We start from the raw sequence: 17,343 nt of genomic DNA on the forward strand, positions 1-17,343 counted from the left end.
GCTCGCAAGAGAGCTCTTCAACGTGTGCAAAGAGAATTTCCCACTATTGAATACGCTAAATATACCGTTAAGAGCACGTGAGCGCATTTACCGTTAAGCTTATGTGTGTGTATGCCTGTATGCTTGTGAGTTTGGACTGTGCGCTGGGATATTCTTCAGCGTTTCGCCAGGTTGACAGGCCGGAACTGCTCTGGCTGGCTGGCTGCTGTTGCTGGGACTTGGCGTGGCTGCTGAAAATTCAGAATTCAGTATGAAACGACAAAGCGCCGTCTACGCACGGTGAACGAATCGAGAGCGGATAAAGTTTGTGACGTTGATGTGGAAAACAAATTGGAAGAAGAAGCAGCAGCTGAATTCTTTTAGAATCAGCAAGGCAGAATTGTGGGCTAAACGACATAAGTGAAAATAAATATTTAGCGCAAACGAATTGAATTTAGCGAAAAATTATTTAAAAAATATTAAAAAAAAATAAAGTGTTAAGGTGTTGCACGGCAAATTCGTGTGAAAATCATTCTGGTTTTCAAGAAAACGTGGAAATAAAGCTGTCCGGAGCTGGTGTGCGCTGTTGAATGCCCTTACGTGGGCAACCGAAGTGCAGGTGTGTCAGAAAATAAGCGAGTATTTGTCAGTGTTCGCCACGGCTGCTGAAAAAAGTGAGAGGGGAGATTTTATTGCTGGCAAATAAGGGACAGGCACGCACCGAGGCTGCGGAACCAACAGCCAGCGTCTTCTGCTGAGTGACAATTTCGTACGGCCAAAAATAAACGGTATTACGCGTAAATTACAACAAAAGCAAAGCAAAACAGGCAATAAATCAAACGCACAAGGCAAAAGAGCCCATGGCGAAGGCGCTAAATACACAGATACATAGATACACAGTGAAAAAAATATCTGTTGAATGCGTGAGTAGCTATTTTTGCCGGCAAAATTAACGGTAAACGTGTGTGCTGCCAGTGCGTGCGTACGCTGCGGCTGAGGGTCAAGTGTGTGTAGTGGAAATTAGTGAAAATTTAGAGAAGAAAAATCGTGCAAAAAATATTACAATAACAAAAGTGGAGTGGCAACCGCAAAGCCAATAAAATATTTAATTAGAAAATACTTACAAATCCATCAGCAGCCATAAAACAAAAACAAAAACAAGAAAATGAAAATGACAGTCAACATCTATGAAATGCTCTTGCTGCTGTTTGCGCTTGTCTGCCTGTGCAGCGCCCTGCCCTCGCCCGAACCGCAACCGCAACCGGAACCGGCGCTCTTGAGCAGCTACAAGCCCTCCTTCATATCGAATCCAGCCATCTACACCTACACTGTGGCGGAGAATCAGGCACAAAAGCAACAACCACAACAACAAAAGCAGCAGCAACAAGCGCAAGTCAAACAACAACAACAAGAGTACACAAAAGCTTGGCAGAGCAATGATATTGACTACAACACCAATAGCAAGGGCAATAGCAACAACAATAATTACTTCAATTATGCCAGCAACAGCAATAATGAACAATTTAGCAGCAGCAGCAGCTCGAGTGACTCTGCTTCCGCCGCCTATCAGGATCACTACTACACCAGTAGTAAATTTAGTGGCGTTTCGTTGGCTACACCAACAACAACAACTACGCCCGCAACACCCACTCAACCGTTGCCGGTGAGCGGTTGTCAATTGGATCGTCTGGCTGTTTATAAGGTTGTCTTGCACACCTATTGGAAGCGTGATCTATTCCCCAAACACTATCCGGATTGGAGGCCAACCGCGCAATGGACGAAAACTTTAGGTGAGTGGATACGGTTAGGAATACGAAAAAAAGAAAGTTTAGGTAGTGTGAGATAATACGAAAATGGGCACAATGTGACTAAATAAAGTTGAAAAAAGTTGTTTAAAATAAAGCAAGTTTTTTTCGAGCGATTTCGTTCGTTGTGAAGTTCTCAACAGGATTATATATATTTTTTTTCGACAGCATTATTTGCTAGAAAGTGATTATTGCAATATATTTATGTACAATCGATATAAGTCAACAATCTCTTAGAAACTTAAAAAATTTCGTTCGTTGGAAGCTGTAATTCTCACATGATTTAAAAAATGTCTAGAGAATTAAGTGCTAGAAGGAACTATTGATATATATTTATGTGCAGTCGTTATAAGCCAGGAATCTGTTAAAAATTTCTTTCTTTGAAAGTTGTAATTCTCAACTGATTTATAAAATTTTTATTTAGAGAATTAAGTGCGAGAAAATAAGCATTGTAATAAATTTGGGTATAATCGTTATAAGCCAGGAATTTGTTAAAAATTTAGTTTTTTGGAAACTGTAAATCTCAAACGGTTAATAAATTTTGTATCGAAAGAATTAATTGACAGAAAGTAACTGTTGTAATATATGTACATACAATCGTCATAAAAAAGCAATCTGCTGAAAAATTCGTTCGTTGGAAGTTGTAATTCTCTACCGGTTTATAAATTTTTTTTAATGAAATGATTGCTAGAAAGTAACTATTGTGATAAATTTATGTACAATCATTATAAGCCAGGAATTTGTTAAAAATTTCCTTTCTTGAAAACTGTAATTCTCAAACGGTTTATAAATTATTGTTTTGGAAATAATTAATTGTTATGATTATGATGATTATATTTGTACATGAAAATTATACGGTTGTGCATAACAGCTTACTTAAGTAGTCAAGTTCATGGTTCAGGGATTATATGTGCTCTGATAAATGAAATATTTCTCTTTCACCTGAATTGGAAAACAGCTTCACAGCATGGATTTCTTTGTGTAATAATCTATAAAAAGACAGTTTCGAAATACATAATAAAAATTAAAAGACGTGTCCCTAATTTATTATCACATATTGGTTTAATTTCACTATTGCTTTTGAAAAAGTTATTAATTTTTCTTCGTGAAGCGTTTTTCCTTTATTTTTAAGAGTTGTTCAATTTGGCATAATTTTTATCAAAGACGGTTCTCAGCTCATATGATCTAATCAGCAATATTTTATGATCAAAAAATCATTTTGGAATGAAAATAAAAACAAGAAAAAATAATAACTTTCACAAGTGCATTTACTACAATATAAAAGGGTGTGAAAAGAATTTTATCTTGGTTTTGATCGGTTAGTTTTCATGACAGCTACATATATGCTATAGTGATCCAATTTTAGACTTTTTATTCGGAAACTTTAGCGTTGGGTTAGGCAATAAGCTCTACCGAATTTAGAGAAGATAACTTGTCAAATGAAAATGTTTTTCATGCAAGGACTTAGTTTTGATTGCTCAGTTTGTATGACAACTATATACTATAGTAGTTCGATTTAAAAAATTTCTTCGGAGATTATAGAAATGTCTACGATAATAATCCTTTCCAAATTTGGTGAACACATCTTGTCAAATTAAAAAATTTATCATACAATGATTTAATTTGGATTGGCCAATTCGTAAGACAGCTATATGCTATAGCGCTCCGATCTGGAAAATTTCTTCCTATATTATGCCGTTGTATTGGAAAATTATTCATAACGAATATGGAGAAGATATCTCGCCAAATGAAAAAGTTTTCCACACAAGAACTTGATTTGGTTGGGTCAGTTTATATGGCAGCTATATGCTATAGCTGTTCGATAATGGCGATTCTGATAAACAAGCAGCTTATTAACTTTAAAAAGATGTCTACAAAATTTCATAACGAAATCTCGAAAAATTAAGGAACCAATTCATGTATACACAGACGCACGGACAAACGGACTTTGCTATATCGATGCAGTTCAACACGCTAATCATTTGTATATACATATGTATTATAGGTGACGATATACCTAAAATGCAAAACAATGTATCATCAAAAAAAAAATTCGAAAATCGCTTTCAGATATAAAAATTAATATACATACAAGATGGCTCAAAACTAATCCTCCTATCAGAAGATGCTATAAATTTTGCAATTGACCTCTAATGTCAGTTCTGTTTTGACATTTGTGTAGTAAACACATGCGAATACACGTAGATAACCAATGGTACGCCACACTGCGTGCCACAACCGATATGCTGAAGGATGCATTTCCCGGGCGCCTAATCTCCCGTTTTGGCGATTTGCACTGGCCAGCAAGATCTCCTTATATGACCGCTCCACACTTCTTTTTGTGGGGCTTTTTGAAGTCGCGGGTTTATGTGAACAAGCCTCAGAGTCTTGCAGCTCTTAAAGAGAATATATATAATGTTTGACTTGTATGATGAAACATTAAAACTTAAATAAGATTCTTTAGATCCTTACCACTGGTGGGGGAAAATAAAGACCTTATTCAAGCTGAGAAATATTTTATTCTTATTTAACATTTGTAAAGAATCTAAAAATGTCTAAATACAAGTGTATTGGTACATTCCGCCTCTTTGAAGCAATGAACATGTTCAATTTTGAACAGAAGGTAATTTTTGCGCCACCAGTTATAACCCGAACTCTAATTTTGTTCCAAAATGAGTGTATGCTAACTAAAATATAACCAAAACTCAAATTTTGTTTCAATATCAGTGATTGTTATTATAACGCTTTTCCTTCCTTTTCCTTATTTTTGGTGACGTTATGTACTTTATAGGTTTTCCGACTTTTCCTATCTTAACAAAGTAAAAAAAGAAGCGTACATATGTTTTTTGAAGGAACATATACGTGCTCTTTGATAAGATCTGTTCTATCTGTTCGGGCTTACTAAAGAGATAAGCGGACTTTCCATCAATTATGAATCGCACTCTCTCACCGTTTTGAAACCCCATTTGTTTGCGTGACCACACACTAGCTGAAGGACTTATCGGACTTTCCGGACTTTATGAATCGGACTCTTTCGGCAGTTTGAAAACCCCATTGTCTGAGTTGCCAAGAACTTGCTAAAGAACTTAGCGGACTTTCCATTGTTTCTCTCCGTTTAGTTTTAGAAATAGCTGTTTGTAGGAAGATGGAAGCCATTTTATCTTGTCGTATTTGGAATTTCTCTTAGTTCATATTCTTAGCAATTTCTGAACCAAAAACTTTTCCGAAAGTTTTCCAACTGACTGTGCACTTTTAGTATGTCCTTTAGTTTATTTCTGGTCCATATGTAATGGGTGCAAACTGCAGCTTTAAGACATTTTTGGAAGCATATACCATCTCCTTTTGCTATTCTAATCTATGCCCCTCTCTTATACGTCAAATGACTTATGTAAACCGAGATTCTCCCATAACACCCTTTGGACCCTAAAAACACGACAATTGAATTGTTATTGCCAGCCATTTCAAGATTATTTCATATTTTTAAACCGATAAAAGGCATTTGAGAGCGAGAAGTGGCACAACAGAGCACAATGTAGAAACGAAAAACTCAAATGCCCAGCACGCAACGCAAAGGAAACTTGAAAACGGTAAAGAACAGGAAAAAGCTGAAAGCAAAAATATATTTAGGACAAAAAGCTGGCAGAAATGTGAAAACAAGCGAAAGATATGGAATTGAAAGCAAACGACATGCCGAACGAAGCGGTTGACGAGGCGTGTGTGCCGAGGGACAATTGCAGGATGCATGGACGGACACTTGAAATAACAATGTGCCATTTATTTACAGAAACAAACAGACACTGCTGCATTGCAACAGTGACGGCGAAAAAATCGAAATGACAAACAGACAAAGACAAAAATGAGGAAATGGCGAAAATAAACACAACAAAGCGACAAATGAATGGTGAATGGCAAGAACTGGGATCTATGGTAGATGTGTGGCACATAAAGCACACGAGGAGAAAACTGGCAGCCAGCAACAAAAGTTTGCCGAATGCAACCAAATGTGTTGTTGGCGAGAGGGAGTGTAGGGGGAGTATATAAAACTAGTTTGCTATAAAAGATGAAATGTTGTCGAGCTGATGTTGTGGTGTGCTGCGGCGGCGCATAAAGCCGTTGTAAGTCTTTGGAAATTGTGTTAGAGCTGCAGCTAGGCGCTAGGCTAAGTGTGGTTGTGTATGTGTGTCTGTGTTTGTGTATCCTGTGCTGGCTTTGGTTAAGGCTTGGCGCTCGCGGAGTTGCAAGGCAAGGTAGTGCAATATTTGTGACAAGGCGGGCAACAAAAAACGAATGCGACAAAGCAAGAAATGAGGAGATGAAGAGAAAAGCACAAAATGACAAAAGCAAAAATGACAAAGGAAACAACATTCGACATTTGCAACGAAATTGCAATTTCAGTCAACGCAAGCTGCAAGCAATTTCATTGGGTTCATTGCTTTTACGGGCGGCGTTTCTCTTATTGTTATTGTTGTTGTTAGTGTATTGTGGTGAGCTGCTTTTGTCGCAGCGTGAATTTATGACAAACGACCCACGGAAACACAAGCAGTTATGTGTTTGTTGTGGTGTAGGTGCCCGCAGCGGGTCAAATCGCAATACAATAACAATAACAAAAAAAAAGTAATATAAAACAGCAAAGCTGCCACATTGTGTAACATTAAGTTGAAAACAAAAGATATTTGCGGCAACTGGAAAAAATTATAGTCAACTGCAAACAACAACAACAATATGAGGAATACGAATTTTTTTCCGCTGCAAGCTACAAACTGTCAGCAGCAATAAATAGCGATGTGCTGAGTCAGTTTTTGCAGTCACTAAATTTCTTAAAACGTTGTTGTTGTTGTTTTTTCAGTCGCCAAATTTCTTAAAATGATGTTGTTGTTTTTTTTCGGACACTAAACTTCTAAAAATGATGTTGGTGTTGTTTATTCAGTCACTAGATTTCATCAAATGTTGTTGTTTTTTCAGTCTCGAGATTTCTTAAAATGTTGTTGTTGTTTTTTAAGACACTAAATTTCTTAAAATGTTGTTATTTCTTAAGACATTAAAATTTTTAAAACTGTTTCTTCAAATGTTGTTGTAGTTTTTTAAGACACAAATTTTCTTCAAATGTTGTTGTTGTTTTTAAGACACTAAATTCCTTCAAATGTTGTTGTTGTAGTTTCCTAAGACACTAGACACTAAATTTCTAAAAATGTTGTTGTTTTTTCTGTTTTTGCTGTTGTTCCTTAAGACACTAGACTTCTTTAAATTCTTTGTTGTTATTGTTATTGCGTGAACTTTTACGCGTTTTTTGCGACTGCTAGTATCGAATTTATTATTTTCATTTCTACCGCTTATTCGCTTATTTCTGTCACTGTTTTGCTGACTTTGTGTCGCTTTTGTTTTATTGCTTTTCTTTTGACGTTTTTCCTTTTGGCGTTTGCCTGGCGAAAATTGCCGAGAAATTACATTGAAAAATTGCAAAGAAATTTCACTTAATATTTTTTAGTGAGTCGCTAAGGGCTTTTGGGGATTTAGATTGAAATGCCGTGACTTAGAGTGAAACATTGCGCGCTGCTGATACAGTTATATAACTGCATATATATGTATGTATGTATTTTATGGCGCGCTGTAGTTTTGCCAAAATTGTTGTGGACTTAGCGCCTGTGAGCGCGTTAGACAGAGAGAGAGAAAGAAATGGAAAGAGAGCGAGCGAGCGCGCGTAAACAGGAAACCAGCTGAAATACGTGCAACGGATGTTGAGGAAAACGCTTTAACGGCCAGCGCTGCGGGAATATAAAGCAAAAAATAGAGGATATTAAAACGAGAAATTCAAGTAAGCGGTTTATTGCATGTAATATTATTGTTTTTGGCTTAAAGAACTGTGTGAAGAGTTTAAAAATTGAATTAAAAGTGTTCACATAAATGAAACAATTTTGATGTAATATTATTTTTTGAATTTTTAATTTGCAAAGGTCTGCGAAAAAATATTTTTTTGTGAAAAAAATTTAATAAAAATTTCTTCAAATTGTTTCAGCTTCTAAAAAACTTGATCTCCGTTACTTCTTCCGACACTCTATCTTCTTTGCCCACTCCTCGCCACAACTAAATAATTTCATTCTTTTATCGCAACTTACTCATTTCCTTTACCACAGGCGCATTCTCGCTTCCAAGCAAACATATCAAGCGCTTCATGCTCGCTTATCTGCAAATATTGTGTTTGTTTGGCACAATTGTGTATCCTGCTGCAGACACTCACAAACAGAAATTTCTACTTCATATGTATACTTCGATGTGTGTATGTATGCACTGCCGCTTCTTTCCACATCATTCTACTGCCGCAGCTCGGCGTATCCTTAGTGGCTGGTGACTGGCAGTGGCTGACTAAGTAGAAATCTGTGTCATTCTTTTGTTTGTTCACTTTATTACTGTTTGGCTGGCAGCAAGTGCATTCGCACTCAAGTCGCTCGTTTTGCGAGCAATTACGTGCATACTACGTACGCGGTGGCGTATGAGTAACAATTTTCGGTGATTGCTACATGCAGTGCTGTTGTTAATTTTTTGTGTACATATGCTTACTTGTGTGTGTGTGTGTGTATGTTTTTACTTGTTTGTATGTATAGTATACATATATGTAGTATATGTGTGGCATATGGTTAGTATATAATTGGTTGCTGTGTGTGTGTGAATGACTGTTTAAATGAAGCAACAGCTAAATTGCATTTTATTAGAAATTTAATTCTATTGAGAGGTTTTTTTCTTCTTTTGTGCACATCACTTTTGCAAGTGATTGATTTGGTATAAATACGACAAAGGCTTGAAAGGCAAAATACATAAAATGAAAGCTACACTAAAAATACCCAAATCACAAATGTAAATGTAAAATGGCAGCCAACTGACAAGTAATAGTCGAAATTGACAAGCAGAAGAATAAAATTGCACAATAAAAATTGAAAAAAAATTACGCTGTTTTCAATAGTTGAATGATAGACTGTAAGTAATTTGTAAGGTTCTTTATCTGAATGATGCTTTATGTGTGGAAAAAATATGTATAAAATTTTTTTTAACAAAATGTATATTTATTTAATCAAGTGCTTGCCTGGAAAACTTATGCATTTGATGAAATATCTGCAAAAAATTTTGCATAGATCAATATCTAAGACTAAAATGGAATTTTCGAAAAAATGGTTCAAATCGGACAGCTATTGTAAATGGCTGCCATAGAAACTGACTGATAAAAATCATAAACTTTTTTATTTAACAAGATATCTCCAAGATATTCGCAATGGATTATTGTGAAAAGGAAGGCAGCAAACTGCGAACATATTATTTAGATCGGCTCACTATAGCATATAGCTGCCTTACAAACTGGCCGGTACAAATCAAATTTTTGTATGAAGAATTTTTGTATTTGATACGCAGTCTTCACAAAATTTGTCATAAGTTAGGATCCTAGATAGCACTACAATTTTCCAAGTAATTGATTGTTGAGATCGGACAACTATAGCTTGTAACTGCCATACAAACTGATAGTTAAAAATCAAGTCCTTGTATGAAAAACTTTTGTTTTTGAAATGGTATCTTCACAAAATTCTGTACAGATTATTATTTTAGGTATCGCTACCATATCTGAAAATATTTTTCAGATTGGACTACTATAGTATACAGCTGCCATACAAACTGACCAATAAAAATCAAGGCAAACCCATTTTTATACATTTTTGTGCCATAAACAATGCTTTTGTGAATAATAAATAGCTTCAGTTCCGCCGATATTGACGTTTTTTCTTGTTTGTTAAATAACTTTCAATTAATTATTTAATTATTTTTTTTTTTATTTTTTTATTTTTTTTTAGTTTTTATTATTTTAAAAATTAAACTCAATGAAAATTACAAATTATTTACTTAATTAATTTTTTTTTACAATTTTTTTAATTTATTTTATAATCTTTTTCTTAATTAATTTTTTTTATTTTAATTTTTAAAAATATTTTTCACTAAAACATTTTCAAAAATCAAAGTAGTTAGTTTAATTTCCCTTTTACCACTACTCTCCACAACCTGAACTGCTGCATTTTTTCTTGTTTTTTTTAATAACTTTTAATTAATTATTTTTCTCATATTTTTTAAATTATTTTTTTAGTTTTTAATTATTTTAAAAAAATTTTACTTAATTAAATTTTTTCTTAATATTTTACAATTCTTTAAATTAAAATTGTTTTTTAATTTATATAATTTTTCTTAGTTTAAATTTTTTTATTTTAATTTTTTTTTTATTTTATTTAAGTTTAGTTAGTTTAATTTACCCTTTACCACTACTTTCCTCAACCCCAACTACCGCTTCAACTATTTTCCAGCTTTGTCAGTTTCATTACAATAAGAAGCAGGAGAATCACGAAAACACCCTTCTCCATCTCTCCATCGCAAATGCAGAATAGAAAATAAAACCGTTGCTGTTTTCCGTATCATCGCGCCGCCGCTGCAAGATAAGCACGTACAAAACGCATTTCTTAGCCGGACTTCCTTACGAGACTACAGTCACACACACACTAACACTAATACACGCATTTACGTGCTGCACTACTCACAAGCACGCTCTTATTCATACAAATAACTTGCCGCTTATAAACATATTTGTACGCTAATCTGCCACAATGCCGACTTAGCATGTGTGAGGGAATTTTTTTTCTTCAACCAAATCTATATATGCATTTATGTATGTACGAGTGTGTGTTTATGTGTTGATATGTGCAGTAAATTCCTGATGACGGTAATAGTTTCGTGCGGAAAAGGAAATGTTGTTGGCATATGACGTCAACTTGAGAATGTGTGCAAAGATATGGGATTATAAATATATGTATTTGGATTCGAATGGACAAACCAGTGTGCATACGAATATACAGACAAATATGCAGCTAGCTGTGGTGGTAATGTTTGTTGCGGTGAGGTGAGGTGAGCCGTAAGCATCTGTGGTTAGCTCAGCAGGGTATTCGAAATGCTAGCTTAAATTATCGCCGCCTGAAGCAGCTAAGCACATGGAGATATATACAGATACGTAAATATACATACATATATATTTGTATTTAAAATATTTTTATATATTTATATAAGCTTAGATAGCCACATGCAGGTATTTTTATATGGAAAATATTGGTTTTTGACAATACTTGGTTTGCATATTTTTAATTCTAAAAAATATTGTTGCTATAAATAGTCTATTGTAATGAATTTTGAACTTTTTTCGGGTAGAAAAGGATGGATAAGTTTCAGCAAAATCTAAAGGGGTCGGGTTCAAAAGTGGTCGATTTGATATGGAATACCCCATATATATAAATGATCAGGATGATGAAACTAGTCGAAAATTAAAATTTACACCTGGGATGATACAAGCTACCCTTATAAGAGCAGGTATCCTGCGTATACCCAAAAATAATAATTTCAAACTTCTGTGGCCTTACAGTAACCGTTACCATAACCGTTTTGAGCAAGCTGGACTGCTTTTTCGAATTTATCGGAAAAATAATAAAAATTTTATCTATAAGGTTTTATAACGGCCAATTTAAGGCTTCATTATTTATAATGTATGTGTTGGAGCTATTGTCCGTACAACAAGCATATATTAACAAATATTGGATTTTTGATTTTAGAAAAAAAATGATATAAATAAAGAAAATAAGAGTGAGATGAAGTTCGTCCGAAAAAAAATTTACGGGCTAACTGAGGTCGGGAAAAGAAAGAAGAGGGGTGTGGTTTGATATTTAAGGATTGATAGGGAGCTGTTTTCTGTCTTACTTGAGAAAATTTACCGTATATTTTATATGCCATCAGAAAGTAAAGATTTCAACGCAGAGACTGACAAACTTTAAAAAAATAACTAAATTTCTATGCGAGAGTTTTTGATTGAAAATATAGGTTCCCTTTAAGTCGAAATGACGTTTTTTTTGTTTTCTTTTTGCGGGTATGGGGTAGAAAATGCCTGGAACCACATTTGTATTACTTCAGGGTAGCGTTCCATATTTCTCATTGAGAGACGTACATCTTTGCTGCGAATTTCTGGATAATCCCCCAGTTTGTTTTACTCTCCAGCATGACTCTGATTACTGTGACTTTTCCAATTCCGTGGAGGTACTTTTTGAAGTATCCGTGACCCGATAATATGTAGCTGAGTTGTGTGAAATTCCAATTCTTCCAACCTACGGCTTATCCATAACTGTAGGACTCTCATTCTCCCATCTTCATTGCTATGCGAATATCGGGTCTATCTTTATTTGGTCAATTGCGCTCTTGTCTGTTAAGGTGAGGAAGGTGATCTTCGCTGGCTTTCCTGTGACGTGCTGGATTTGTACCCAGAAGAGATAAAAATATAAAAACTGAAAACTTGGTTATTTGACAGTATAAAATGAATTTTGAGGTAATGCCAAAAATGTCGATATACACAAGTTAAAGATCATTTCATTACCTATAACATTGCCATATAACTTTTCTCTATACGACGCGTAGTTGTACCAGAAATCGATATTCGGCTCACTTTTGCCATAATATTCGACTCATTAGTCGTCTTTTTACGGGTGGTACGCATAGATCCAAGACTCATGGCCACTAGTAATATGTTTCATGGCATCCTGGTAGTAGTAAAGCATTGTTTCACAGACGTTAAGGCGACGTTGTTTTTCGAAAAGAATTTAGTGACTTCGGACCAATCCTGCTTTCTTTTTTCGTAGGCCGAAATGTTTGTTCAAAATGGTTTTCACTGATCCTTCCGATATTCCAACGATGACAGTAAGATGTCTGACTGTTAGTTGTCGACACTAAAGCACCAATTCATTTATTTTATTGACGAGCTGTTCATCGGTTGATGTTAATGGCCGTTCTGGACGTAGTTCGTCGTTAACGCGTTCTTGTTCCTTCTTTGTATAATTTGTACCAATCAAAAATACTTTGCTTGCGGCAAACAATTGTCATTGACGAGCAGTCCAACATTCTGAACGTTTCGGCACGAGAATATTGATTCCACACACAAAATTTAATTGAAGTTCTTTGTTGAATAATTTCACTCATCGTAAAAATTGTCGAAGACACTTTCTGTTCTACACTATACTAAACTCTAGCAATTTTTTTGTTGTAATATTTGGCACAGATGTCACTGAGAGTCTGAGACTCATATCAACCTAGAAGAGAAATATTTCGAGGAATAGATTTTCACGCGAAATTTAAATTAAAAAGTCTTACTATTTTTTGCCCACAGCAGTGATACGTAATAAGTCTTAATGTTGAGGCCACTGAATCCGAATTTTGGTAGTAAATTTTAACAATTTTGACTCGCGGTTGGATCATAAATCTTTCTATGATGAATAGGCAAACCTTACTGAAGAGAAATGTCGAAAAAGCGGGGAAAAATATGGCGTCGTTGTTCTTCCTATCGGCCCACTTTGAAAAAAACTCTGTATAGCACATTTAAAACTAATAATAACAGCTAAACACACAAGCACACGTCACATTAAACACTATAATCTTTAATTATTGTAAAATTTCAGCATTAATTACTTAATTTAACAAACATTTTGGTTTAACATTAACGCCGAAATATCAACCACTAAAAGCAAATATTATATTATAAATATATATATATGTATTTATTATATAAAATAACGGTATTTAATTTGTAAATGCGTGTAAATCGAAATTTCGGTTGATTCGTTAGTGTTGACTTAATTTTTAAATCTAAATAAACAATACAAATTGCCACAGTAATTCATTTAGTAAAAGCGTGTGAGTGTGTATGTGTGTTAACACAAATTAAATATGATGCATGTCTGCGTAAATTGATTAAAAACCGCATGCAAACAAACGCACACATAATGACATATGTACATATATATGTAAATAGGCGAGAAAAGCGTGTCTATGTGTGAGTGTGAGTGTTTGGTGGTGTGCGTGCGCCTCTATTAAGCACATTCACGCAAAACACACACAACTAATGAGGGTAATGCAAACAATAATGCATGTAAACACGCGTGTACCACATCAACGCGCGCATGACATGACTATTTTTTGCCTGCCCTCGCTGAAGTAGCGGCTGCCAGCGCCTGTGTGCCGCGTGTGTGTGTGTGTGTGTACATTGTAAGCCACCTTTCCGTATTACGCCTCGACATTTGTGCAAACATTACTAAGCCCACGCGCGCTAACCAATCAATCGACTATTGGATGTACACAGCTCTAGTGGTTTAGCGAACGCTAGGTGAGTTGAGTGCGTTGAGCGTTTATGTGTGTGTGTGTGTGTTAGACTATGTAAGCGCGTTTGAGGTTTGTTGGGCGTTCCACTGCCGCCCAGTTATCAATTTTCAATATATTACAGCCAAGGTACCAGGCACAAAGACCTTTCCGACAGGCAGTCAGGCAGTTTCACTCGCCATACATACACACACACATACAGGTGCATATGCTGATGGAATTTATGCGCACTCACGCGCTCACACAACTTTCTGCACATATAAATTTAGACATAAATTTATGAATACATTTTAACACATGAGCATATTATATGCATACATGTACATATATATATATGTATACCCTCATATATTTATATGCTTGTAAAATATGCATGACTGCGCAAATATCTGCGGCGAGTGTGTGAGCTTTGGGTTGCTCACTAGCAAATCGCTTACTTTTTCAATGCACACACACATGCAAATACAACAAATACAAGCAAACGGTTTTATAAACCAGAAAAAAATTTCACTATAAGCTATAATACCCTTCACAGGCGCGTTTGCTTTGACATAAAAATATATAAAAACATTCTTGTTTTTAATCGGTTAATTTGTATGACAGCTATGCGCTATAGTAGTCCGATCTAAATGATTCGTTCGGAAATTGTACCGTTATCTTGGATAATAATTCACAAAAAATTTCATGAAGATACCTTGTCAAATAAAAAGGTTTTCCATATAAGCACTGGATTCCGAACGTTCAGTATGTATGGCAGTTGTATGCTATAGTGATGCGATTTGAGCAATTCGTTCGGAGAATATACTGTTAACTTAGAGAGTAATCTGTATCAAATTTCGAGAAGATATCTTGGCAAATAAAAAGGTTTTTCATATAAAATCTTTATATATTTGCTTAGTTTGTAGGGCAGATATATGCTATAGTAGTCCGATCTAAATGATTCGTTCGGAAATAGTACCGTTACTTTAGATAATAATCCACACCAAATTTCATGAAGATATCTTATCAAATAAAAAATATTTTCACGTAAGCACTGGATTCCGATCGTTCAGTTTGTATGGCAGCTATATGATATAGCAGTCCGATCTGAACAATTCGTTCGGAAATTGTACCGTTTCTTTAGATAATAATCTACATCAAATTTCATGAAGATATCTCGTCAAATAAAAAGGTTTTCCATACATAAACTTCACTTTAATGGTTCAGTTTGTATGACAGCTATATGTTATAGCTATTCAATCTGAACAATTTCTGTGTAGATTCCATCATTCTTTTAGAAAATTATCCCTACCAAATTTCACGATGATATCTCGTCAAATGTAAAACTTGCCCATACAAGCACTTTGTTCTGATCGTTAATTTTGTATGGCAGCTATATGCTATATCGGTTCTCTATATACAATTCCAACAAATGAGTAGCTTCTTGGTGAGAAAAGCACTTGTGCAAAATCTCAACTCGAGGTTTCACAAACTGAGCAATATATATTTATTCCATACCCATATCCCTGTTCAATGGTATAAAAAAATGCACATATACAATTATATATATGTATGTATATGTCTGCGTTATGTCACTGCAATTTCGCTTGTTGCAAACTTGCTCTTCTTATTGAGCTTAACTTTTAACCGCCATCAGCGACATAACTTCGATTGGCCATAATTTTTCAATGCGGCTTTTTTCACTGCTTTGTTGTGCTATATTTTCCAGCATTTTTCCACTCTCTGCATATTTTACTTAGGGCAATTCTGCAGTTTTCCCTTTTAGCCTACTTTCGCCTATGATTACTTTTAATTACTGCAATGGCTTATAGTGAAAAGTGACTACATTGAGGCAGAAAAATGTTAAAGTCGATGGAAATTGAAGCATACATTTAGGCGCTGATCACATTTTTTTTAATGGAAAATCTTGTTTTAAACAAACTAAGGTTACGTTGGTTATAAAGTTTCGCCAAGGACTTTTTTGATGAAAGTAAGAATGTAGAGTGGACTGAATAAAGAAAAGAGTGAATGTGGTTTTAAATAAATTATGGTAAAAGTGGATTTTTACACATTTTGACAATGGTTTACTCTCAAGAAGTGATTTAGACATCCTAAACTTTATTATTGCTGGCAGAAAAAGTTCAAATGACATTGGTTCTTATTTGCGAAATTTTCAGCGTCTCTACGGAACAAAATAATGAATTGATGTAAAGTGAAGCATATATTTAGGAGCTGGTAATTATTTTTGTTAAACAAAACTCTATTAAACTTAAAATTTTGGCTAGGTTAGTTATAGTTGTTAGTAACTTGAAGGAAAATTAATTTCATAATCACAATATAAATTTAATAAGCTGTTCAAGGCAATATTTTTTACAAATCCCTCATTTAGCTGCTTCTACAACTTGTTAAGAATTTTTGCCAAATAATTTTGTGAAGACACTTTCAGCCAAAATGTATGCTTCGAAAAACTTCTCGTTCAATAGTAAACTTTATTCACATTAAATTTCTAGGCAACCCACGTGTGATATTTAAATTTCAATTTATAAATTTATTTTGGTAGATAACTGCATTTATTAGAAATATTTTTTTGGCATTTGAACTATATTTTTAATTAAAAAAGGTATGTTTTTTGCCACGAACAACGCATATTTTATTTCTGCCATATTTAGTAATTAATTCACATCTTGAAAAAATATATCATTCCCATCACTGTTTCATATTTTTTTTTTTTGTTATTTAGGTATATCATTGTAATATTTAATTGCATAAATCCATATTACTTCTCGTTGGAAAAAATTTTGCCAATTATTTTTATGCTCTGGCCTTAATTAATTATTTAATTAATATGTTTTAAAACTATACCAGTAGAACTTTGCCAGACTGTTTTTGTTGCTGAAAATATATTATTATATTGTTTTGTATTTTTTTTATATTCCAAGCTAATTTAAATTTAATTAGCATATAATTAGAAAACATATTGCCTACATAAAAATCATTGACATTAAGAGGTACAGCAGAGGAAGGCCTTTACTCCTTTACACAGGCGTTTTAGGCAGTATTTATCAAATTTAGTGAATTATCTTGATTAGGCTATATTATGTACTAAATTAGTTCTAAATAGCTTTGTAATTTAGTCTGATTTACAGCATTAATATCAGAGTGAGAGCATAATTTCTTTAAGGCCGTTTTAGAATGTGTTTATTTATATTTAAATTTCTTCAATTCGTAAATTATCTTGATTAGACTATCTGAAACACTATATGAGTTTAAAATAGCTTCTTAATTGGGTCTTATTTACACAAGTAATATTTGTGGCGTTTCAGACAGCTCTTAGTCATATTTTAATTTAGTCAATTAGTATATTGTCTTAATT

General features: G+C 34.3%; 1 protein-coding gene across 1 annotated transcript in view; it reads left to right on the forward strand.

The window, feature by feature from the left end:
- Positions 1-226: 226 nt before the first annotated feature.
- The window catches only part of LOC120771685 (spondin-1), a 236,230-nt gene continuing 219,113 nt past the window's right edge, over positions 227-17,343 (forward strand). Inside the window, exon 1 of the mRNA XM_040099816.1 lies at positions 227-1,769. Within this exon, the coding sequence (XP_039955750.1) occupies positions 1,145-1,769 (625 nt within the window). The 5' untranslated portion in view covers positions 227-1,144. The remainder of the gene's footprint in view (positions 1,770-17,343) is intronic.

Source organism: Bactrocera tryoni, chromosome 3 (genome assembly GCF_016617805.1).
Source record: "Bactrocera tryoni isolate S06 chromosome 3, CSIRO_BtryS06_freeze2, whole genome shotgun sequence".
Lineage (NCBI taxonomy): Eukaryota > Metazoa > Arthropoda > Insecta > Diptera > Tephritidae > Bactrocera > Bactrocera tryoni.